Source organism: Alligator sinensis, unplaced genomic scaffold (genome assembly GCF_000455745.1).
Source record: "Alligator sinensis unplaced genomic scaffold, ASM45574v1 scaffold119_2, whole genome shotgun sequence".
Taxonomy (NCBI): Eukaryota; Metazoa; Chordata; order Crocodylia; family Alligatoridae; genus Alligator; species Alligator sinensis.
Genome location: NW_005842242.1, coordinates 1,085,987 through 1,112,552, shown reverse-complemented (window position 1 = coordinate 1,112,552; position 26,566 = coordinate 1,085,987). Strand labels below are relative to the sequence as shown.

General features: G+C 43.7%; 1 protein-coding gene and 1 long non-coding RNA gene across 4 annotated transcripts in view; one reads left to right on the top strand and one right to left on the bottom strand.

The window, feature by feature from the left end:
* CDH13 (cadherin 13) overlaps window positions 1-18,998 on the bottom strand; it is a 744,241-nt gene extending 725,243 nt beyond the window's left edge. For 2 of the 3 annotated variants that reach the window (XM_025208638.1, XM_014521695.2), the window contains exon 1: window positions 18,859-18,998. In XM_025208638.1, the coding sequence (XP_025064423.1) occupies window positions 18,859-18,903 (45 nt within the window). In that variant the 5' untranslated portion in view covers window positions 18,904-18,998. The remainder of the gene's footprint in view (window positions 1-18,858) is intronic. The other variant, XM_006027433.3, reaches the window with a different exon arrangement.
* A 2,491-nt stretch (window positions 18,999-21,489) lies between these two features.
* LOC102376709 overlaps window positions 21,490-26,566 on the top strand; it is a 17,260-nt gene continuing 12,183 nt past the window's right edge. The window contains exons 1-2 of the long non-coding RNA XR_324294.3: window positions 21,490-21,805; window positions 26,231-26,280. This is a non-coding gene — a long non-coding RNA (uncharacterized LOC102376709). The remainder of the gene's footprint in view (window positions 21,806-26,230; window positions 26,281-26,566) is intronic.

The following is a 26,566-nucleotide window of genomic DNA, read 5'->3' as shown; positions in this document are numbered from 1 at the left end:
AAACAAGCGGGCTGGGATTATTTCTCAGCAAGGGCCCCAAGCTCAAGTAGGGAAGCCATACAGACAGGGCGCATAGGAAACATTTCCCCCCATACCTATGTGAGTATAATTCGTTCCACAGGGCAGCAGGGGGGTGAACTGGCTTTCTGAGCAATCCATTACAAAATAAATCACTTCTGTTTGCAGTCACATAAACATGAGAATACACTTTAAATAGCTAGCTGTAGGACTGGAATGTGTTTTCAGCACATAGAAGCAATGACACAATGTTCCTGAACTAAAGAAACTCAGGTAGGAAAAGAAAGAGATTATTAAAAACCCACTGATCCCCATTTTATTTTACTTTTATTAATGCATTAATGTCAATGATGTACTTCAAGTTTATTGAGCAAGAACAAAATGGTAGGATTAAAGCTTCCCTTTCAGCTGAAGATATACTGTTAACTGCAGTTCCCCAAATGCACTAAAAAAAATACATCTTTGAAGTTGCTAGCCTACAATGCACCTTCAAGAACAGGTCAAGAATAAATGCTGACGTTAAGATGAATGAGTGCAGCAAAAGTAAAGTGTGTAGGTACATACTTTTACTGGGACTCGAACTAGTTTGTGTAATTAGAGTCATTCTGAACGAATCACACTGCTCTTCATTAGACTCAAATATAAACTTATGATACATGTGCTGCTTTGGGCTCTGCCTGCCACGGGCAATTTTTGCAAGCACACGTCTGCTTCCTGAGAGGAGGGATGGTCCAATGGCAAGTACTCTTGAGTGGGGCTCAGGAAAACTGCCCTACTGCAGGGTTCCTGCATGAACAGATGAACACAGGCACATAGACACCTAACATCCATCAGTCAATGCCAATGTAGGAACGGTTGGGCCAGAGAGAGAAAAAACAAGAGGGAAGCCCCTGATGAGGAGACCCATTGAGAGGAAGGGAGGGAGGGAGGCAGCCTGGCTGTTAGGCTATGCTTCTGGAACTACTTGTTTATTTTTCCACTAGAAAGTAATTGGCTAAAGTATATAAACCGTGTTGGGATCAGGAACCCAAACCCTTAATTCCCTCCCTCCTAGAGAAGTGTCATCATCACCAGGCTACAAAGTAAGCCTCCTTTCTGCTTGCTGCCCCTCTGGCTTCATGCGTCTTGCATTCCCTTCTTCACAGTGGCACAAGTTCAAGTGGTGGAGTGTGTCCCATCCCAGCCTTGACTCTACAGCCTGTCCCAGGAGGTAAGGGATGTGGGTTGAACCCAAGTCTGCTATTGCCTCAGTTGGTACTCTTACTACTAAGCTATTATGCAAATGGGGACCACTGCCACCTTTGCTTCATTTACCCTTCACTTAATGTGGAATAGAGCAGCCACACACATGAGTTATCTCGGATTAGCTGGTCCATAGCAAGTCATCTCCCCTCTCCGCTTGGTGCCCTTGCTGAGAAATTACCCCAGCCCACTTGTTTCTGCTCCATATGCATCAAGTGCTAGCCGTTAGGCAGAACATATGGCTTGGATCTGCCCAGACCACATGGCCCTTGTTATCTGGGTCACACACTTGGGCACTGGGAAATCTTCCTTTTTAATCTTGGCTTTGCAGCGTGTGGCTTTGGGCAAGTCGCATAGGGCCTGACTTTGAGCAGCAATGAGCACCTTTGACTCTAGCTAAGTCATAAGAAGTGACAGGTTCTTAGCACCTCTGAAAAATCAGACTTTTCACACCTCCCTTAACCGAGTCCTTCTATAATGGTACCTTTTCAAGCCTACCCCCGAGTCTGTTTTTGTTTCAACATCTGTTAAATGCTGCTTGCTCCCATTCCTCCCACACTGGCACTGCGAATACAGGCTTGCTAACGGTTGTGAAGTGTTAGTGCATTAAACTCCAGTGTCCTCGTGTGTCGCTTTCTCCCATTTTGGGGCCACAAATTGAGGTCATTTATTGATTGTCCTCCATCATTCCACTAACGTCTGATGGAAATTCCTGCAGATAGAGACAGGTCTGTACGAACCCTGTTAGGAATCTGTATAAGCAATATAAGGAAAGAAATATCTAGTTTTGAGTGGTGAACAATAACTCTGTCTCGGAGGATTTAGAGATCCTGAAATATGGTTTCATTTCAAATCATAACCAAAAATTTCAAAATTCTCTGCAAGACAAAACTCCTCTTCTCTGCCCAGTGTTGCTGAGAGAGCTACCTTAATAGTTGCAAATCAGACAGGCTGCCTCAGAGCCAGGGAATATGAAGCACTGGAGACTAGATGCCAGGGCAGTCTGCCAGATAACAACTGGCCTCTTCCCCAAGCTCCCCCTCCATCCAAGAAAAGAAAGTAATTTTTCATTGTTGGTGTCATTTATACTTTGCATTCAATGTAGCACTGCACCAGAAGACTGCAAGGTCTTGTACAGCTAGGGAAACCCAGGCAAGAGATTATACTTGCATTGCAGTCTCCCTAGGGCAGAGACCCATCTATTTGTACTGTATTTGTAGTGACTAGCAAAATAATGTCCTAGTCCATGGTTCATCCAACAGGATAGTGCTAAAACCACTTCCCTCCAGTATTCGACACGGCATATGTGCAAGGAGTTTGTTCAATCAATTCCTGTAGCATCTGCCCGCACCTATGCTGCTGCTTGTGTATTATTGGCATCTAACATCAAGCAGGTGAACAAGAGGAGGTTAAAGCATTCAAAGTAGAGCCAGTCTAAGACTATCCTGGCAGTCCAGGAGCAGCGATGAACTATTATTAGATTGCCTAAGAATATTGCAAGGCACCGCCCATGGAATCCGTGAGCAATATTTATTAAACTGGCAGCCTTCAAGACTGCCACTGCCCCATGATGTGAACTAGGCAAGTTTTAAAACATTCCCATGACATTGCTCAGCCAGCCTGAAAATATCTCCGCCACTCCAGGGAGATGAGCCATCCCCTTTGGAAACCGCTTTTTGAACAGTCAACTGATGAGTCACTCGCAGCTTTAAAGTACACACAGTGTCCTGAGCTCCAGCTTCAAAGTAACTGTGTTTACAGAGCTCCAGCAGATGCTTGAAATCAAGGATGAAGCTTGAAAGGGAGAAAAGGAACTTGGAAGCCTCTCGGAGGTTATCTATATACTGTCCTGGTGCCAAGTAATGGCAAATGTAAAAGCCTGACCAGCAATGGTTTCATTTACTGGTGGCATGCAGGCTAGGAACTAAAGGTGAAAGGTCAAGGGAGCGCATGGGAAACTAATAGAGCAAAGGACATGTATAGTCAAAATCTCCTGGTCTGTTGTTTCATGCACTCCCAACCCTGAGTACTAAGCCCAAACGTCCCATCAAAAGAGAGGAAAAACCTGAAATGCCTGGGTGGTAGAAAGAAATAAAAGTAGATTCATTGCCTTTTGGTTTAAGATTCTCCAGGAAACTGCTGCAAGCCAGGGAAGTGTGGCATTCAAGTACCAAGGGGAAAACATGCATGTCCGACACCAACCTCTGGAATAAGATCCCCAAACGCTGCTAAAGGTCCAGAAGCCCAAGCACCAGGAGTCCCACAATTAGGTGAGAATCTCAGCTTTCATTTAAGTAGAGTTTAGCCTCAGCAGTTGCAGAAAATGGCTTGGAAAATGTAGCCTCTAGAGCTTTGGTAAAACAAAAGAGCAAATTAAAAAGGGCTTTGTCTTTTTAAATAAAACATCCTTGGGATTTTTAAGCCTTTCTTAGGGTGCCGGGGCGGGGCTGACTCAGGGTTTTGAATGCCTGAAGTTAGCAATTCCAAGGCCCATTTCTGAGGAGTCTAAATGCTGAGCAGGAGGATTCGTTTCCTCCAGCCATCTGCCCAAACTGTTGTACGCTCAGGGTATGAGGGGTGAGGAAATAAAAAGACACACTGCCCTTACTTAACCAAATTGCTTTAGCTTCATTATTGCAGAAATGCATTCAACCAGAGAGGCAGAGAGGAAGCAGCTGGCACCAGCACGGGGGAAAGTGGGCTTCTCTTCCTCTGCACCAATCTTGAATAGTTTAGCACCTGGGGAGCATGGCAAGCAAACCAAGAAAGAGCTAAAACAATTCCATAACACTGTTTCAGGTCCGAAAAGAAAGAAAAAAAAAAAGCAAACTCAGAGGGAGTAGCGTGATTCTAGCACCTGAATTAGATAAACAGCTGTGGAAGTGCTGGGCAGCAGCCACGTTGCCTCTCCAGCTGCAGCTCAGCCCCTTGTACAGGAATGGCTTGCTCACTCTTTCAGGGGAAAGAGGATCCGCCCTGCATAGGGCTTGCCAAACCCCACACTCCCTGGCTTGGCACAAGATGCAGCTTGCAGCACGGGATGTACTGGGCAGACATCTTCTGTTTTCCAAGCGCCCAGAACAAGAAAGTGCTCAGAAACTGATGCCAGGGCAGACTCTTGTTCCAGTTACACCCCTACCAACCCAAACTCTTTTATGTCCATAGAACAGTCATAATAGGCAATACCCTGGCTATATTTCTGCTCCCATTATTTTAAAGGCACTGTTGCTCAGTCACATTAGTCTCTCTATGTAGTTTCAGCTTCCCCATAGAAGCAAGACCCTGGCCTCTGTATTCTCACTGCTTAGTCAGGGTGTCAGATATGGTGGTGATTTTATTTAAATTGTGAATGGCTATCCATAAACTAACTTGCAAAGTTAGACCCCCATTTCCTTCTACACAAGCACACCCGTCAACTTCTCAAGACCCATGGACACTGCTGACCTGACTGATTTCCAAGCAGTCATCTGGAGAAGGCAAACTAAAGCAAATGAACTTCTCCCCAACTCTTTGGCTTGCTGGGTATTATATATGCAACAGGTATCAGGCACAAATCTAATTGTTCTAGCCTGCATGACAACACCCGGTGTAATGCAGTGGTGTTTGGGCTCCGAGTCCCATTATTCCCCCAAACCCCTTTGTCATCCAGTCTCCCAAGAGAGATTTGAAGGAAGGCAGTAAACCCATCTGCATAACAGACTGCAAAGATCAGTGTAACTAAACAATTTTTCAATTTTTTCTTAGCAATATTAGAAAAGGTCAAACACATTTGAACTCTGCTGTGTTTTCTCCTTTATTAGCACTTAAACTCTAGCACTGCCAGATGCTAGATGAATCATGAGTCACAAGTAAATACTGCAGAAGCTCAGGATCAAAGGCAGATTAATAGTTTATAAGTTGCATGCCTTTGTAATACATATTTTTTAATATAGACCAACTCTGGACTCAACTAATAGCCTTGAAGACAGGCATTCACCGCTCACCGCTTGACAGAACCACATCATTTTTTCCTCTAAGAGATAGCAGAAAGGGAGTGATTAACGAAGTGATGCAAACTAATTCTCTATTCCCCGTCTGCTGAGCCTAGGACTATCACTACGGGTAAGTACAGAAGTCAAAAAGCCCAAGGCTGATTCATTTCTATCTTCACAGGTTAGTCTAAGCTGCATAGATTGAACCAATAAGCAAGTGAACAGACATTCACTTCTGATTCCAGAAATGCAACCACAGGCCTGCAGGGGCCCAGGCCAGAAGCCATGGGGTGCTAAAGCATGCCTCCCTGCTTGGCTGGAGCAGACAGCTTGGGCCAAGTCTAGCCCACCCACCTGGTGTGTGGAAGGGGTTATGGGGGAGGTGCAAAGCCTCTTGGGATGCTGGAGGACTGTGAGTTAACTTGAATCTGGAGGGGATCTGGTTCCAATGTTCACTGTTGGATCAGAAGGGTGCTTTGGAGCTGATTGGGACAGAGGGGCTGCATGTCTGCAGTGTCTGTCCCCTAGCCCTGCTAGAGTTGGGGAGGAAATGTGGATTGGAGGCCCTCCACCTCAGGAGGGCCTCCAAATACCCTCCAGCCCTGCTTCTGGCTGCACTGACAGATGTTAATGAAGGCACTCCGCATTGGAGCATCTTCATCTGAACCCTCATGCGACGAGGGTTCGGCTTGTCACGTGATCAGGCATTTTTAAAGCATTCTGCAGCCAAGCACTTCTGTCAGCATACACGTGTAGAGCGCTTTCAGTGGCCAATCACGTGACAAACCGTCACGTTGGTCAGCGCCCTTAGTTAATTCATTCTTAGCCCATTTACTAACCAGGGGCTCTGGCTCCTTTCTCCACATACTGCTGCCATAAAACCACAATGAAAATGCCCTTTCTTCCTAGCTTTATCTTGTCCTCCACCAGGATTATGCCCACTTCCCCATTAAGGTGGTAGGTGGTTAAGGACCCAGCTTTCCCTAGTCCAAAGGCCTCCGTCAGAACTGGAAGGTGGACAGACAGATGCTAATGAACTATGAGTCACTATCCTTCACTAAAGGCCAAATCAGCTTCATACCAACCCCTCACGGGACCCTCTCACACCTGGCCTAACAGCTGGAGAAGACAAAGGCCATCACTAAAAATCTGACCATTTCCTCTGCATTCCCAAGACATTGCTGGGATGGGATTAATGCCCATGCACACAAAGATTTCAAAACATCAGGCAGAGATCAATATTGGCCATTCATATTATAGCAACTGATAATGAAAAAAAAAACCTACCAAAACATGAAACATAGAAGGGAATAAAAGTATATTCTGTGTCTGGACATATAATGAATGCCTGGAGCTAGGGAAGAGATAGATAGTTTGTAATGGATAAAATGTCCTGCCTCTGTCACGCTCCAGTGCACTGATACACACGTGTATATAAATTACCGGGTCAGTGTCCTGCTTTTCCTTCTTACCGGCACAAGTTCATATCTGAACACAATCAGAGCACAAGTGAAGCGAATTTGTTAGTCTAAACACATAGCTAATTTCCCTTCTGATTTCACTGAGGTTTGCATGTGTTCATTCACTTGCATCAGGATCAGACTATGCCCTTTACTCCCATCTCAGCATACACCAATTAGCTCCAGCAGGGATGCAAAAGGCTATTTCCCACCTCCTAACAGCTGCACAAAAATTACAGTGTACTGAATTCCATTTAGTTCTCTCTTTTTCTTCAGTTTGTTTTTCCCCTTCTGGGTTGGTGTATTAAAGTTTGATCTTCTCACTTCTATTCCTGTGCTGGCATAAGAAAGGGATAGTAAATTCAGCAGCTAAGTCAGCAAGAAGATTATTACTAACTCACTATATTGAGCTTCTCAAAAGTTGAGAGAGTACCAACAACTTTCAAGTGTTTAATGGGGTTAGTTAGGAAACCTAATTTGCTTCCTCACTCTACTGTACTGTAGGTGCGACCAAAATAATGGACTGGCTTAGAAGGAAAAAAAAAAAAAAAAAGGCCCAAGATCAAGGCACGAGTTTCAGGTCCAAACTTTCCAGTGCTCATGGTATTTCTGGTTTCAGAGTTTTCTTTGGAGGACTACCTTTAATATCTGCGCTTCTTAGAAAATGAATATAAACACTCTTCAAAACTGATCTTTATTTCTTCCTTGCAAAGCTCTTGGTGTTCATGGTAACAGTAAAAAAAAAAAAAAATCTTCAATTAATAGTTGTAAATAGCATTTTTATTACAGCTAAAATAGAGACTGTGAGATTAGGTGAGAAATACAAATTACAGCAATGCAAAGCTCATATTTGCCTGTCACTTTAACAAAATATTACCATTTAATGCTGGATTAATTCTAGAAAATCTGCAGGTTAGATAGCAAAAAGAATACCTCTGCAAGGTACTATCTACTTTTATACTTAAAAGTATTTAAGGAACCTTTTTTTTTTTAACTAAGAAAATCACCTCATCATGTCATCTGACTAAAGGAGGGAGCTGATCTGGAAACTATGGAAGTGAGTTCATAGATGTTAGGGGCTAGAAGGGACCTTACAAGACCATTTAGCTTGTTGGTCTTTAATGGGCTTTGGTCAAGGCCATTCTCATAGGAGACATACCGAGGATGAGATACGACAGATAAACACATTTTCCATCATTATAAGAAAGGGAGAAAAGGGTTTGTAGGCTTGGTCAGTAAGTACACTAAAGACCAAACACTTCTCAGGATTATCGGAGACCTCTGGGACATTCAAAATGGGACAGGAAAAATATTCCATTTGAGCAGGATTCTTTATGTGAGACCTGATGCTTCTGACTTCCAGTCAGACGAATAGCCAGTAAGAGAAGTGATCTCCCATCTATTTCTTCCAGATCCTGGCTCGGATCGAAGCCCAACACACAGAGGAACAAGTTGGAAGAATGCCTTGGTTTGGGGTCAAATTATGTTTGGGGCAAAGGATGTTATTAGCTTCTACTTTATCTAAACCAATTCAGCCATCCATAATCAATGCATTCATTAAGGTCCCAGCAACAGTAATTAAGAAACAGGTTCTACACTTGTATGTATTTGATTCATGGAGGGAAGAGAAAGACAGAAAGTAGAACTCTTGAGAGTCAAGTTCAGGAAATTGAATCCGCATCTGAAAAAGATGTCAAGATGAGGAAGAGGCAGACTTTCCACTAAAATCTCTAAAATCATTAGCTCTGAATACTGTACATAGGTCCATAGACCATGTCTCTTTGCGTAGTTGTGTCCCCAATTTAGCATGCCAATCCTAGCGTTAGCCGACTTCCCCAAGCAACTCCCTTAACTTCAATGATATCTGAATGTCGTGCATTTCCTTTATACAGGGAATGGCCAATCAGAAATGATTATACAGTATAACCTCATAAATCCGGATCTCAAAAATCCAGAATTCTTGAAAATCCGGCACTTTTTAAAATGCCCCTCCTGTCCACCTCCCCTCCCCCCACCCGGATGCAGCGAGGGAAGCTTGCCCACGGTGGCTGCCACCGCCATCCATCACCCTGCGCCACCACTCCACATGCGGCCTCTGCTCCGGGACCAGCTGCTGCTACCTGCACCCTCCCTCCCCACTCCGCGACCAGCCGCCGCTCTGGTTTCAAAAATCCCAACTTTTCAAATTTCTGGTAGATGCTTGGTCCCAAGCATGCCAGATTTATGAGGTTATGTATTCCTAAATGTATAGCAGTCTTTAACAAAAACAATACAATTACTAGTTTGATTGGCCTGGAAAATTAATTTTTTCTGGGATCCAGCCAATTAGTATTAGTCTTTGGACAGTACAGTGAGCTGTCACTACTTCATCAATATTCGGCAGCAAAAATGATGGTGGCGTACATCTTTACTCAACTAACATAACAGAACAGAAGTCATTGGAGCAGAGGCAGATGGTGGAGGCTGTCTCCCACTTTAAAATAATGTCCCTATCATCCCTCAACATTTACTGGAGGGAAGCAAGGATAAATTCATTGTTTGCAAGCTACTCAGCTAATGTGAGACCCATATAAATATCCCAATACATACAGGGCAGAAATATATAACATCAATACTGAATATCCTTCACCCTGCTAAATATGCAGGTCACCAGATTCTCAGCTGCCATCTCTCCACTGATTGCGGTGAAGTCAACAATAATGCCGGCCAACACAGCCAAAAAGCCTGCCTGAGTGCCATTATCAGAAAGTCTTCATTAAGTCGGAGAGCAATGCAACACAGGAAGCTACAAAGTAACAGCCTCACTGTTACACTAGAGCTACCTGTCTCCACCTTGTTTCAGGTAATAGGAGCAACTAGAAGTAAGCCCTATAATGCTGCCTTTCCAACACACTGCATGATCAATATTCCCCCTGCACCGAGCTTTACAATTTCTGTGTTGCTAGTGGGCTGCACAGATCCAACAAAGTAGAGTCAGCAACTACAGATGTTGACTTCAATAACTGTTCTGCTTTATGACTTTCTTTTTAAAATAACCTTCAAACCTCAAAATTATGAAAGCAAAACCAGAATTCTTCAGAGGAAGGGAAAAGTACATCAGACCACTTTCCATCTCTCACACACTTCCCATCATTTGCAGACATTTAATAGTCATTTTTAAGCTCCTGGCCCACTTAGTAATAATTTACTGCCTAGGTACCAATGAACATGAGTAAAGGGCGGTAAAATCTTATCCAAGCTATCTCAGCCCATCAGAGCTGTACATCAGTAGATTAATAAGGCTGTTGGTATTCACAACACAAAGCATATAGAGTTCAGAACATCAGTTACTTCAATCAGTCCATCAATTATGAGAATACAAGACATTTTGGGAACAAAATACTTGTTCCTGAGCCTTACACAATAACTCAACATGGTACCCAAGTGCTACATAAATTAGAAACAGATAGATGTCTTTTAAGATGTATTATCTCATTCTCATTTATCTTTAACCACACCCTTTTCCTTTTACCCATTTACATCTATATTTCAAGAGAACCAGCGTCTACAGAAACCACTTGTGGCTTTCTGGGACTTGCAAGGCCAAGGATCCTGCGTTGCCAAAAAGCCAAACTCTTTATGGTTTCATTTGGCCAGAAGCCACCAAACTCTAATTAAACCCCAAATGTTGAAAGATCCACCCCACTGTGGGGAAGAGTTAAAATGCTCCCTCCTTCCCATGCTGCAGTTCACCTAAATATCCAGACTCTTTGCTCTGCACATCTCCAGTCATGGAAATTCCCATCAGCTCCTAATGGCCAATTCCAGCCCATCCTACTTAGACACCGAAGTAGAAGATGCTTTGGATTTCCTGCTTTGTCAACTATATAACAGTGATATGTTCAGCCTTCATAGGTTTTATCATTTAACAGAATTTGGTCCCTAGAGCAAAGCATAGGGCTGGCTGCTAGTACACATGCCTTCGGAGGCAGTATAGGAAGCATTCAAAGTCTGGAAGCCTGCCTCCGAAGAGCCTGATTCTTCATTTCTTTGCCTAGAGACGTATCATTAAAGTTATGGGAGTAAGTATAGGAAAGAATTCTCTCTTACCCTGGGAGAGAAAGTCATCAGTCCTACAAGGGAATAGAGCTTGAACAAAAAGCAAGCATTAGGCTCTACAGTTTTAACTACCCATTCCTATTTATGTACAATGGGCAACATTCACAACTGATGCGAGTTGGCATAGCTGCCCGATGAATTTACATCAATTTAAACCAGCTGAGAATCTTGGTCTCATGCACATGAATTGTGGTTCTCACTGTACTGCAGGCTATAGGTACCATTAGATTACAGCATCGTGTTTTCATCAACTCGTGCCATTTTGAAAAATTCTTCCTAGGGCTCAAATTTCCATGCCTCTGACTCAGCTCAAAGAGGATTTTTTTCCTGTTTGTTTTAAATGTGATGAAGATTCTGCCTGACATCCTGAAGTTACGCAAAGTTGATATCAAGTAATTGGTTAATTCAGTATGAATTAACCAGCCCGAGCATCAGCATTTTAAATACATTTTAAGACACTTGTTTGCTCATGCACAATACAAACAGCTGAACTGAATTTAAGCCCCTAATACTTCAAGTTATTCCATATCCTCTATCTTGCACGGGCAGGATTTATCCTAACAGAGCAGCTTGCAGGACTGGGCCTGTGTTTTTCAGCTTTCAGAAACCTATGGTTCCTCTGTGCTCCAGCAAGCCAGCAATCATCTCTCATATACTCTTCCTGCTTGGTTTCCGTGACATACCCGCATGCAGAGTCCTTGGAACTGAACTAGATATCGGACATTAGGGAATATTTCTGCATTGTAGTCTCACTAAGGGATTGGATGTTGGTCATTTACAGAGAAAGGGGAAAAGAACATAGAAGCTTTGCTGAAAGAAAGTCATTACCAGGTTAAAAAATAAACCCCACAGGATATCACAGGAAACATGCCTGCTGGAACACAGACCATTCAAGCAAAGATATCAAGACTTTCAAAGGAGAACAGAGACTTTGGGTGCCTTTCTCTGAGACCTCCTGAAGTGTCTGGTTCTTAAAGGGAGAATGATCAACTGGCCAGCCAAAAAGCTTAATGCAACCACAATTGCTTGTCCTTCTAATTTCTTAGCCAGCTTTCCTAAGGCCTAGACATATTGGTATAGCTGCAGGCTAAATAGGCATTTATTTATTTTATTTTTTTAATGTAAAAGTTTATATTTTCCTTCCCTGATCCCTTTACTAGACCTACGACATGTCTGCATGGTGAGGTTACCAGGCTCAACATGGCAGCCTGGCTCCTAAACCAGAAGCAATGTAAAATCATGTTCACATGGTGTTTCAGGAGGGCTAGCTGGTACCATCACTAATTAGCAGGGATCCTGTTTTCATTAAAAAAAAAATTTTTTTTAAATCACAAATTCTCAGATTAAAAAACCCAAAATCCATGATTAAAAGGAAACACCACTATGTATGTATGTACCAATTGAACACAAAGTTTTATTGCTATATTTACCATTTTAAGTAATTTGGAAGCCTACCAGTGCCTCAATAACTATAATAAAATAAATTCTAAGTATCTATAAATTTTGGTATTTGATTCTGGGTTTTTTATCATAGAAAAATCAGAGCTCTCCCTCCCCCCTTCACTCACCAGGATGCAGGTCTAGGCCCCTTAGTACCCACCTACAACCCCGCCACCCTTGCTGATGCCCCTCACTCCCCACCCACAACCCCCCCAGTCCTGATGGTGGGGGGGCTCTCAGATGCCAGGGCTACAGGGCCAGGGACCCAGGTCCGCAGCCCCTTGCCCCCACAGCAGCACCTGAGCCCTGGTTGCTGCCCATGGGAGGAGGCTACTGCAGCAGAGCAGAGTGCAGAGCCCAGCTCCCCTTCCCCCTGCAGCTGGCACAGCTAGAGTGGAGCTCATGGGGGGAAGGAGAGGGGGCAGGGGTTGGGGCAGACTGCCCTGCCCCAGGACCTCCATGGTGAATGCTGCATGGCAGAACAGATTGGAGAAGTTCGTTGCCGCCACTGCAAGCTTCACGCTGCCCTGGCAAGGTGTCCCCTGCCTGCCCAGCAGCAGCGGGGGTGGTGGCATAAGTTATGCCTCCTGCTGCTGCTGCTGCCGCCAAGTGGGCAGGGGGCATCTCACCAGGGCAGCATGGGGCTTACAACAGCGGCACCGAGCTTCCCCACCCAACCCCACTCTGCTGTGCTGGGTCCCGCCTGCTGGGTCATGCAAGAGCCCAAGCCTGAAGCAGGCAGCCCGCCCCACACACAAATCTGAGGGGGCATGTGCCCCCAGGAGTGCACAGAGCAGTGGGGAGCACCCCCCTCCAAATGAGCCACCCATGGCCTCATCCCACTCCCTGTTAGGGCCCTGCAGCCACACATCCCAGCCCCAGCCCCCATGCACCACCTGGGCTGGGCAGCACAGCGCCCTCTTCCCGCTCCCCCTTGCCAGGCTGCAGCTCTGACAATCTACAGACAGCTCTTTGCAAGAGTGGAAAATTCACATCTTTCTCCCTTAAAATAAAAAAAAAAAAATCTGAAGTTTTCCATGTTAAAAGGGAAAATCTGCATTTTTTTCCATGGGAAACAGAAAACTCAAATCTTGCTAATTAGCCAAACTGGAAACACTCTGGGTGCAGATACACAGTCTCCCATTTGAGGAGACACCCTTCTTGGCATGGTTGAGGGGCTGCTATTAGGCATGGTAGCTGCCATTTAGATAAAGCCTAAAAAAACTTAAGGGAAGGTAATATGTTCTCAGGCTAGCTGTAACCCAGATCATCAAGCCAGATCTTCCAAGTTCCTCCTTTTCTTCACCTACCAAAAGGATAGCACAAAATATAATAGAACGTTTGATATGGTAATGGGAGAAATGAGTTCACTCCGCCAGCAAAGGAATAAAGTTTCTAAGCAACCAGTTTCCTTCCTTTGCTAGATGAAATCTAGTTCTCATTAAAAAAAAAAAAAAAAAATCTACACTGTAATATGAACAAATAGTCAGCTAAACTCTGATGACCCTGTCAGTTAATGAAGTGAAAATGGCTCAAAGCTGAATTTGGTCCCTAGCATAGTGTTCTGGTGTTAACCCCCTTCCCCCTATTTGGCATCGAATGACCTAATGTCCTATGCCATGCCACTGTCCTAGTGGCATGAGGAGAGAAGTGATGTAAAAGCAGCCCAGTGGACAGCTGTGTGCTTTAGGACAGATTGTCCTACTTCCACTGGAGAAACTTCAGGTTTAGCGGAGATGCAGTAATGTAAGTGAAGAGAGCAATGGCCACAAGCATTTCCCACAGTGAAGTGGGCACGGAGCAAGCAACTCAAAAGGAAAGCAGTTACCCTTGCATTTCTGCTTCACTTGCTGCCCAAAAGGAGGGCCTTCAAGGAAAGCCACATCTGCCTTATTGTGGTCCAATAGCACTGAGTGCCAAAGCCACAGTTCTGGCTGTCCACAGGAGGACTGCATCTACCTGCCAAGAGTGAAAACATGCACACATACACGCACGCACAGTCAAGAAAGCACTGAGCCAATGTCACAGAGTGATGCTACAGCGCCTTGTATTATTGAAAGTACCAATTTCTAAATGATGCATAAAAGTAAGGTTCCTGACCACTTACGGTCATTAAGAGATGGCTTGACACAGGTCAACAGGGGATAGGTATGTTAGCTTCAGATTCACACTAAATGCAAATAATCTTGTACAACTTTTAGCAGAGAAGATCCTTTAAAAAGCTTTAAAAAAAGTTACTTGAAAACAGACCATCCAATCGTTATCATATTATAGCATGGAAAAATAAAATACTTTGTAAGTTCTGGGAGAAAGTCTGAAACTTCCAGGTGCAACACACTGTGTAGGTCTCTGAAATTATAATTACACTAAGTAGTGTCAAAACAGCTGCAATAATGAGATACTATAAGGAAATGATTGACTATATCTTGAGGAAAATCCTTAAAGGTTTTTTTTCCCATTCTGTGCGAGAAATAGTCTTCTTTTCCTCTGAAGCAGCTAAACTAGTGCTTTTCAGACAGCATCGACTTTCAAGTTGTGCATGGAGCCCTCTTCTGGAGAAATTTGAAAAAATAAGGTAGGTAAAGAAGAGTTCTTTCAGCAGTGTGGTATACCTATTTGGGGAAAGTGCTCTGCGACTACCTTGATTCATTATATAAAAGCATACGTGAAATCTGTGCTTTCTGCCATGAACGCAAATATACCTAAATAGATTATTTTTCTTCTTTCAGCCTTGACAACATTCCCAAACACTGTGTTTTCCTTATGTTGTAAGTTTTAGTGTCAGATGTCTATGTATATCTTGCGAACAACCACTTCTGATAGCTAATTTGGACAACAACCCAATGCTACCACTGCCGCACTCTTCTGTGTACTGCACTGACATACCTAAGTAAATAAGTAATCCCAGTAAAGAACCTTATTCACCTTTGAAACCTTCTGCCTGCAAGTTTTAGAAAACATCAGTTTTCAATAACGCACTTTGATTTAGGATGGCAAACTATTTTAAGCAGCCATAGAGATTTACTACTGAAGTGCATGTTGCACTGGATTGCCCAGATGCAAGCTACCAGCATGCATTCAGTACTTTCACTGGCAACTTCAAATTGAAGAAGTGGGATAGCATATATGCACTTTCAAAGTCACCGACCACCACCACACGGAGGGTTTCTAAGAATGCATTATCCTGTAGCCACTTATATTAAGATACTGCCAAACACTTCCTCCCTGCTCCCCACCCCTTCCCCAATCAACATACAGGAAGCACTTCATATTTATTAAATGACAGTAAAACCGTGCCATCAAGGAGACCAGGTCTTTGGGTCAATAAAGTTCAGTGCTCCATCTTGTTAATACAAGCTAATCCTTACCAAAGGCCATGAAGTATGCTTGATAAAGTAAATGAGGCATAAAGCTTGGGAAAAGAGTGGTCTCAGCCCACAGCTGAGAACCACTGATTTTTTTTTTTTTTTTTTTTTTTTAAGTGAAACAATTGAAGAATAGTTTCAAGCACTGATTTATTATTATGATGATGATGATGATGATGGACTTTTGAATAGAAAAACTTAAAAACAAGCCTTCATTTCTTGAATAGTCTCATGATCTAATAACGAGCTCTGGAAGGGGAACACATCTCCATGCTCTACACCCCCCAGCTATTGCTGCTTAGAAAACGGCCTCGCACTTTTCCGCCACTTCCACAAAAAACTGTTGCATTAGTGGCTGGCTATTACTGAGAAATCAGTTTATCAAGATTGATTTTTGCCAGTTCCACTCGCACCGTGTTGTGGAAGGTGTTATTGCGGCTGCTGTGAAAAGAAAAATAAATAAATAAGTCAATCCAGGGGAAAAAATGTGTTACAACCACTACCGCTGCCAGATGGCTGCATTTGTTTCATATGTTGTTTCTCACATTCTTCTGTTTACTTTTCTTCTCGCATGCAAGTTCTGTGGGTATGGAGTCGAGGAGAAAATCTGAACAGAATTGTAATAATTCCTCCTTTTCCCTCCCTCCTACCACCGATTGGACGCATCGCTGGCAATTAGCATTTTTCCCTGTCGGTATTCTACAGGCGCCTTCCACAAAACAGTTTTATTTATGTACTTTCTTATTACCGATTTAATTGATTTCCAAATGAATTAACTTTCTGACACCATGCATAAATTAGTATTTTTTTTTTTTTTATGTCACCAAGTAAACGCACTGGTAGATGAAGCTTCCAAATGTAATAGAGAAAGTGGATCATAGTATGAAACCCCTTGAAATACTGGACTGAGTAGCTGTGCAAGATTGAATGATGCTGATCTTGGACAACTCAGTAATGCTAGGCCTGGCCGGTACTTGGATGGGAGAATATCTTGGAATATGAGGCACTGTAGATCCAAACCAGCGAGCTGTGATTGAGAGCCTGAAGACCACACAAATTGGGTGAGTAGCTAGACTTGTTCAATCCCATTGGTGCTGCTCACCCAGTGGATAGAAATAAAGAAAGGGAAGGCTGGACTGTGCAAGGTAGTGTGGACTCAGTCCTGCAATGGGCTCAGCACACTGTCTCCAGCTCAGCAAATCATTTAAGCATGTTCTGAACTTTAAAGGCATACATTAAAGTTAAGCAGGTGCTTGAGTATTTGGCGGGATCAGGCGCTGTGCACCTTGCAGGCCCTACTAGTGCTTTGCTGACCCCGCAGTTCAAGCTGCTTGCTCAAGGGGCTGTTGGTAGAGTCGCTGAAGGCATGCCCTCCTCCGTCACATAGCTATAGCTTTTCTGATTCTTCAAAAAGAATGCAACTTGAGCTGAATAATTCTGCTTCTAAGTGGAAGCAACTCCAGTCACAGAGCAAAAAGACAGGCGGAACTGTAGTCCAGATGGCAGTCCTCGAGTCACTGGGCAGGGGGTCAGCTTAGTGCTCCCAACTGGTCACTTATGCAGCAGTGGGTTTCCCCAGGCAGTGCCCTCTCTGGAGAGCACCTGTGCCGCCCCAGCTTCCGCCTGCATTGGCAGCTTAGCTTGCCCAGCTGCCTGCCTGCATAGTCCCAGCCGGTCCTTGAATCTCAGCCCAGTCTCTCAACATTTCCATCCTGATTCCCATCTGGGCACTCCTAGCCATTCCTAGAGGTCCTATCTGAGCAGCTTACCTAACCACCTGCCCATCCGAGCATCTCCCCTTAGAGCAGTCCATGGAGCCTGCCTAGCTTTGCTCATGCAGCATCTCATAGGCACATCCCTGGCATGTGCTTTCCATGCATTTCTAGTACTCCCATCACCAGGGCATCTAGGCATCATGTATCTGACATAGTGCAGCAGTATGTATTCAGTCTACCAAAGGACAAAACTCTCTGCCATCATTCATTTTCTGTTGCTCCCTTTAGTGCCTATGTTCACAACTGAATCCACCCAACTGCCTATGCACTCACTCCCGTGGATTCCCAAACCATCGAGTCCCACCCTGTACCATAGCTTCACCAGCCACCCAAACGTGTGTCAGGTCGTACGAGAAGCTGAGCACACCAGCTCCTGATCCAAAGCTAACAGCGTGTATGTGGTCAGCTCATACAGCTACCTCCTACTCACAGCCCTTTGGCTCGTCTCAGCAGCAAAGCCTTCCCTACAATGGACCCTCACCATTCTCTCTCTCTCTGCCTGAAAAAGCAACTTAAACCCCTTTTGGGAACAGCAGGAACACAGTGATTCAGTGTCCCAAGCAGTAGTTTGGCTAGCACTGAAGGAGACACCAACCTCCTGAGGGTTAAATGCAAAGCTTTTCAAGCCCCGAGTCAAAAAGGAATTAACTTTTATCTCCACTCAGGGCACAGGATGCCAATGATACTATCACTTAACGGGAGTTTATAGAGTGACTAAGACAAAAAGATGTGAGTGCTTCACGCTGGACGACAACAAAGCAACCTCCAACATCACACAGAGCTTTCAAAACTAAACCCCTTGAATTCATATGGGGGAAGAAAGAAGCCAGAAGGGACTGAGAAGTCAGTTAGTTCTCTGCTGTGACTGACAGCAGCAGCAGGGCTTTAGCAGCCCCGTGGCTTTTAAGGGTAGGGGGGGTTTCTGTTTGCTGGCAGCAGGGATCTATTACATATAATAAGAGGAAAAGCTATAGAGCAAGTCACAAACACAGAGTATTAGACAGCTATCAAAGAAGGTGCGGGGGCACCTTATGCACGGTCTGATTTTTTTTTTTCCTCCACATTTTTTTCTTCCTCCTTTTTAAAAAGCAATAAATAACGTGAGCTGTCTAGCACAGACCCCGTTCCCCGGCACAAGCCACAGAGGAGAGAGAGACAAATCAAAGTTGCAGCATTTGATATGACAGAAAATATTGCTGCTGCAGCTGCTACTGAGACACTTGAAAGATTCCCCCCCCCAACCCAACCCCCTCCCCAAACGAAAAAAAAATATTCTCTCTCACAGAGCAAATTTGTTGTAATTGTAAATCAGAGAGGTATGAGATTCCACATTCCTAGCAACTGGCTTACAGCAGAGATCTTGCATCTTTCAACAGTAATTCAAGCAATGTCTAATTACTCAGAAATCAGACTTGAATTACAAATACTTCCAAATGCAGAAGAGGGAAGATGAAAGAAAGCCAAAAAAAACCCCACCCACTTTTCTTACCTGGGACAGTAGAAAGGACAGAGTAAGTTGAGTTTTGTGCTGCATTTTGCCAGACTAGAAGGTACCGGAGGCTTTTTCATTCATGCACTCGGCTGCACTGAGCATATTTTCACTGTGAAACAGCCTTTGAGAAGAGACTCTGCCTTGAGAGCCAGCCAACTTCCCAAATAGATCAGCAGCATCATCACTAAAGCATTGGATAGAGTCTGATGACCAGAACCAATGGCTTTACAAGGATGATTTCTTCACAAAGCATCCCCATTTTGCATCACACATACTGGGCAAGCACCTCTCACAAACACAGCACCTTTAGGAAGCATTTTGCCTTGGTGTATTTGTGCGTTTAGTTTCAGTCTAACAAATCATGCTTTATGGTTTTCAATAGTATTTTCCTTCCTGGAGAATGGAATTGCACAGGAGAAAATAGCAGCAAGTCAAAGCACCAGTGCAAAGAGCTTCTCTTTATTAAAATGTTAATAAGGTGCGCTTTATTTTCAATAAATCAAAAAAAAAAAAAAAAGTGACCACTGCAGCTCTTAGCTGCTTCCAAGCTTTGGAAGAACAAGACAGAGAAGTTTTTGATGCAGAAGAAATACAGCTTATATTTTGTGGTTTTTTCCCCCTCAATCTCACAAATCACAATGAAGACGGATCAATTTTATCCCGCAAGGGGGAGAAAAAAAATCCATCATAGGGCAATAGATTTTATTAACTGTTCAGGTAATGGCTAGACTGGTTTTTGTCTCAGTGCACTTGAATCTAGGACAAAGTTTCTAAGGTCCACACCCTTCCACAATGGGAACTTTTCTTGTTTAGAAGGAGACCGGATATTATAACAATCAGATCCCTGCCAGCTATTATAGCTCGCAACATAACGATGTGTAGGTGGGTGCCACATTAAAAGTCAAATGCCCCTTTTTACAACTTCTCACTTTCAGCTCATCAGTCACATCCCTGACTTTTTTTTTTTTTTTTTTTTTTTAATTCAGACCCCAGATTTCCTGATGGTTGTATGTCAACCTCTCCAGATGTGCCCCCCATCCAACTATCTTCTCACAGCTGGCCTTTTGACTTGGACCATCCCCTTGTTACTAGTTCCTCACTGGCCTCATCAGCCTCCTCATTGCCTCTGGTGTCTCTGCCCCTCGCCATCTCCTTACTGATAGAGGCAGTCGACAAGGATGCCTGCTGCTGCAGTTGAACGGGGCGTGCAGCTGACCGGCTGCCATCCCTCACGTGCAAGTCTCCCGCTTGGCTGCTGCCGAAGGAGGGATGGGTGGATAAAGAGTCAAGTCAGGCAGCTAGATGGGAAAGGATGCAGTTTCAAAGAAGCTGTCAACCCCTTTCCATCTTCGCCAGCATTGGCAGGAGCTTCCTGCAGTGAGAAATACAAGTCTGTAGCTTTCTCAGCCCCTCCTGGCTTTCCATTTTTATCCCAGCTGCTCTGGGTGAACTCACACCCCTTTCTCCCACAGCACAGTCAAGGAGTGAAGAAGGAGCTTGTCCTCCAACCCTGGCTCTTCCCATGTAGAAAGAGCTTGGGGGGCAAACATGCCCCATACACTGTTTGGGACGGGTTTATATCTATAAGCACATTATTTCATAGACATTAGGGCTGGAAGGGACCTCATAAGATCATCGGGTCCAGGGGGCACAAAGTCAGCCAGGATCAAAGGATCCCAGCAAGGTAGGCATTCAAATGTTTCTTAAAAGTGTGCAGAGTAGGTGCTTGCACCACTTCTGGCAAGGAGTCACTTCCAGGCCTTGGGGGCTTGGACAGTTAAGAAGTAAAACTTATAAATAGTAAATAGAGTGCAAATAGGAGGCAGCAAACATCAGCACCCTCAGTGCTGGCACTAAGACCTTCAGTGCCTTCAGCAACCTGGGATGGTTTTATCCATCCAGCATCTTCCCTAATGCCCACTCTCTGGCTGCACCAGGTACCAGTCCATTCTCTGTTGCTCCCTTCTCTAAGGCAGGAAGCCAGCTGGTCAGGACTGGAGCTATGGTGTGACATACAATCCTTGGCCACTTGGCCTTTGACTGGGACCCCTTGCTCTTTTGGCTTTCAGCCATCCTACACCACTTCTGACCATTACCCTCACTGCCTTCCAAGCCCCTCCCATAGTCCCTGGACTGCACCTTGGAGCATTTTGGTTGTAGGAATAGGTCCAAAGAGCAGTTTTACCATTAAGGCACAACACCAAAACAGGGGTTTACCCCTGACCGACAAGGGACATCCAGGACTGAAACACGATCATGCAGACCAGCCCAGAGCAGCTACAATTTTTACCAACTGGCCCTTTCTGTCCGGGGATGCTCAGTCTCTCGCTCCTCTCAGGTACAATAAAAAGCTCAAAACTCACCCCAAAGTCCAGAAGCTGCGTGCCCAGCCTCAAACCGCTCCCCAGACTGGGGCTGGCTACTCTCTTTCTCGGTTTTTTTGCACCCCACAACTATCTCCTCTCCATAGTTTCCCTCAAAACCTTGCTCTGTCTCTCTGCTGTTCCCGCCCCTGCAGTCTGTTTTTTTTAAGCAGGTGTTTCTAATTAGCAGCTCAGTCACAGCTGGGTGCAGTTGGCTCCTTCATTAACCCATCCTGTGCTGCTCTTTTCTGGGTTATTATATACCCCCACTGCCCAGTCACAGGCTTTGTATAGGATGTTGGTAAAATCCTCATCCTCCTGTATTTTATTTTTTATTTGCCATTTGTAGTAAAGGGGATGCCACCACACACTCAAGAAAGGTTTCATCCAACTTTGCTCACTGGCACATATCACACGCCTGGAAAGCCTCAGATTCCCATCACCCACAAGTGCAGCCACAGCCTTCTCCTGGATGCAAGGAAGCAGATAGCTGCCAGAAAACTCATGTAGGACTGAAACCAACTGGGTGCTTGCCAGGCTACCACTCTTCTTGTGGAAGACCACAATAGAAGTCATGCGAGGTGAGAATGCGCAGCTCCCTTAATTCATCCTCATCAGCAGGGTATTCTCAGGGAGGGACCTTCGTGCTCTTAAGGTTGCCGTATGCTATTTCTGCTGGGCTAACTGCCATGATATAGGCTCTCTGTTCTCCAAGGGGAAGGAATATATTAACACTAAGAATATTGTTTGGGGCAGGGAATGAGTAGAAGCCTTTTGAATTTGTAAAGATAGACTGCAGATGGGGCCCAGATTAGGAGAAATAAAAAAGAATAAGCATAGGCATGAACTATTATTGCTGCCTGGTGCTTATCATTTTGGAAGGTCTAAAAAAGAAAGGGTCCAATACACCCCTGTGTAAGCTTGGTGGAGGTTGCACACAAGAAATTTGGCCCATTGTATCTTTTCATTTTAGAAGCTTACATTTTCTGCTGCCCACAAATACAACCACAGCCCTCTGCCGGAGGCTGGGAACGAGACAGCTGTCAGGAAGTGTGTATTGGCCAGCACTGGAACTTGTGGCAAGACATGATGGGCACAAGAGAACCAGCTGCTCTTGTCTTTTGGAAAACCTCAGGCATAAAGGAGGAGTAACTAGATGCGATTACCATTTTTCCAAGAGGGGGATGACTCAAACCATGTGAGGGTAGGATTAGGAAGAAGTTAAAGAATGTGTTTTCGGGGTCTGTGCTTGCACAGTTGGCAGTTCTGCCAAGACAAGCTTGGCTAGGGGCACTCGGTTCTACCGCAGCTGAAGTGCCTTGGAGTATGGTTTAAATACGAGAGAGAGAGAGAGAGAAAGGAGCGCTGTAACAAGCAGCAGGCCTTCTTTCTTCTTCACAAAGCTATCATATGACTCATTCAACACCTCAGCCTAGGGGTTGTTAAGGGATTTGTCTAGTTTCCCCTCATTAGGCACAGGATCTAAAGAAGAGAGGTGGAATAATTAAGCAGTAAGTGGGGATGGGTGGGGAAAGCGGGAAGACACTTTAGTAAATATGCCTATGTTAGCAATAGGCAATGGCAGATGGACAAGTTGTCCCCATTGTATATTTTATACCTGTTGCAAAGAAATAGGATATCTTGCTTTTACACTATTAAAAGAGGATTCCCCATTGTTAGGGGAAGATGAGGATGCATTGTTTTATTCCATAAAAATCCTTTATAGTTAGTGGGACTCATTCCAGTCCTGCTCACTTACATTCCTTAGATTGTGAGTTTGGCACTGGGCTGGATCCATGCATGGGCAAACTGGGTGGCCACCTGCGACCCAGACAGAAAAGGGGCTGAAAATGGTAATTTAAAAGTTATTATTACCATTATCTCTGGTGAAGGGGGATACTAAAAGTTTGCCCAGGGCTGCCAGGAGTCTAGGCATGGTGCTGGTTTGGCATAATGTTTTCCTTATTATTTTTACATCATTTAACAGAATAGAGCCCAGACCTAACTTGGGCCCTTTAGCCCAAAGTGATGTAAAAAACACACAACACAAAAAAAAACAAAACAAAAAAAAAACAAAATTGAACACAACATAAATAATACCAATCAAAACAAATGAGCTCTTGCAACATCATATAGCAATAATCCTGTAGACTATTCCCCACTGCTGAGTTGGACCTCTATTATAGACTGCTATATCATTTTTTAAAGGAATTTGGCTCCGAGAACTGTAATACATTATGCTGCTAAAACCATTTGCAAGCTTGTAACCAGTATCCATTAGCAAAAAGTCTAGTACAAGGAGTTAATGAACAAGATAAAATATCTACGCAGACTGGAGAATTATTAGTAGTTAAAACTACTGCAAGGAAATGATTGCTATCAACTTGGAGAGGTACTTGAATCTACCGTACCCCAGAGTACATCAAGTTGTCACCAACCTTGAGTGGATTTATGTTCATAATATTCTGGTGTGGTACAGAAATATATTTATCATTTAGCCAAAGTGGAACTGAGGCACAGAAAGGCTGAGAGATTTGCTCAGGATCATACTGGATGTCTGAGGTAGAGCAAGTGATTGAATCCCAGTCTTCAGAGAGCCAGGGTAGTCCCAGAAGCACTGCACCTGCCTTTTTTCTACAGAGAACAAGATTTTATGGTCAAAATAAACCTTCCTGGAGGACATGACGGCGTCCACAGTATTTCCACTCCAGAATAAGACTGTACTAGCATACAGCTGAAGTGTGACAAGACCTCCTTGGATCATGTTCCTCTCTTCACCCAGCTCATCCCCTTCCCCAACCAAAAAAACTGGGGGGGTGGGGGGGGAAGAAGAAAAAAAGCCAAACAAACAAATCCCCAAACCAAAGAAAACTTGCATATTTTGACTAAATTCCCATTTTTTAGAACAGATGTAACTTCCAAAACTGATGAGGGTACAACAAGTTATGCCAATGCAGAATGCGACACACAGCTTTTAACTGGTGCCTTGCCAACAGGAAGAGGTATGACTCCTTGCTTCCCTTAGGGCTCCTACTTTACTGAATAAGGCAAGAAAAAGAGTTTATTTTGGCAAGGTAAACACTATTTTCCCAAGTCCCTTTAAACCCAAATCCTGCTCATAAATTCAGATCAGAGTAACTAAATTAAATGAATAAATGCACAAACAGTATCATTCCCTATTTTCATTGCAGCTGCACCATGTCACAGCCATCATTTGACGATACCGTTGGTAAGATTATGTATAACAACAAAAAGGGCTACCTTTTTTAATAAAAGAAAAAAAAAATACAGATCCACTGAAAACAACTCAGAAAAACAGAGAGAATACAGATTAATATTTTCCAGAGGCTTTTGTAAGAAGCATCCACAAAAAAGAAAGAAAAAAAAAAAAAATCAAGACATGCAGCAGGTATTATGGGAAAGTTAATATTAAGAAACAAATGAAACAGTATAACATTGTGTGGTGAACTTGTGACCGAGTGATAGCTTCTAAAGCCCAATCAAATGCCAGCCAAGAAATTCACAGTTAAAACTGAGATATAGTCTTTCACTGCTGTACTTATGGGTTAAAATGTACATATTCTCATGAGAGAGGGGGCATTTCAAGTATTCTGCATTTTATATAGCTCACTTGTGAGAAGCACACTTCACCAACAAATAGCAGTAAGCCTGCTTAATTTTTCATCTTTTCATACAGGAAAAACACATGGATAAATATAGCTTAGAGTGAATGTAAGGGGAGGGGGGGGAGGGAAAAAGAGAGAGGAGAGAGAAAAAGAATGTGTCAGTCTTTGAATATATTGGCATACTAGGCTCTAAGTTACATATAGGAAGAATGTGGTAGAGTTCAGGAATGACCAAAGATGGGGCACACACAGGATAAGTACAGACAGTCAAAGAGCCCAAGATTGACTCAATTCATTCTTCAAAGGTTTGTCTAAACTGCACAGATTGAACAGATAAGCAAATGAACAGACATTCACTTTTGATTCTGGAAAGGCAGCCACATCCCTGCAGTGGCCCAGACCAGATGGCAGGGGGTGCTAGAGTACACCTTCCTGCTTGGCTGAAGCAGACAGCTTGGGCCAAGGATAGCAGCCTACATCCATCCAGGTTTATCTTAAACCGGTTTTGGCCATTTTGAAAGTGGTTTATATGCGCTGAACTTCTGTTGCGTTACAGATTTGAACTAGTTTCTAATCACTTGCACCAGTTTGTGTGTGCAATTTCTGTCCCTAGCCAAACTCACTTTAAGTTAGAGAGCTGGACAGTAACCAATATTTTCTTTCCAGTAATTAAAAAAAAAAAATTCCACTGTCCTGATTCAGAACAAAAAGTTGAAATATGAAAAGTTTGAAAAAGTGTTATAAGTATGGTTCAGGTATAATCCATTCCTTTTATATTAAAATAAATATCTTAAATTTTGAAACAAAAAGCTGCCTGGTCGAGTTGTTTGAAATGCTGTGTACCACCTCTAAAATGGTGCTCAAGTTCTGAAATTGTTGAGTGACCCTCTCCCACAAAGAATCTCTCTGCAAGGCACCAAGGACACCAAAACTAGCTCTGTATGATTATATAAAATTCTCCTCAGGGCTAATTAGCCCAGGCAAACTGCCCACACGAAGGTAACAATACTGCCTCTAGGTATATCTGCACAACACTGTGTAATGGGCTGTGGGCCAACCCAAGCAGTTTCATTTCAATGGTACCTTCCCTTATGACCAAAAGAAATGACTTTGTTGCCAGAGAAGAATTGATTGCAGGACACAATTAGAAAATCTTCAAACTGATGTTGTTCTCAGCAGTTTCCCAGTACCTGAAAATTTAGAATTATATCAAAGTAAATTAAGCACTTTTCCTTCTCTCAGAATTTTCTAGGTCAATCAAACAGTGTGTCAAAAGCTGTCATCTTGTCACATTCACGTGAACGGCGGAAATTAACTCTGTATGCCTGTCAGACTTTGTGTGACTTGAGAAATAAACAAGGTATTTCTTTAACACTGCAGGAAAGCAATGCATTTGAGGCACAGAAGTCACACGAATGGGAGCCATCTCTGTAAGTATTTAATCCTCAGTTTTGTCCTCCTGCTTATAATACTCAGTTTAAGAACTGGTTATGCTGGGTGACAACTACTAGGGCTGTGCGGAGCTTCGGGTGGCGATTAGATTTGGAGGAGACTCGGCCCAATTTGGTGTCCGAGTCTCCAAATCTGAATCGAATCAGGGGACCAATTTAAAAAGGTCCAAATCAATTCCAAAGATTTGGAGAGCTTTGAGGATTCGGGCAGTCCCTGGTGGCTGTAGCAGGCAGCTGTAGCTGACTCCGAGCTGATAAGTACTAG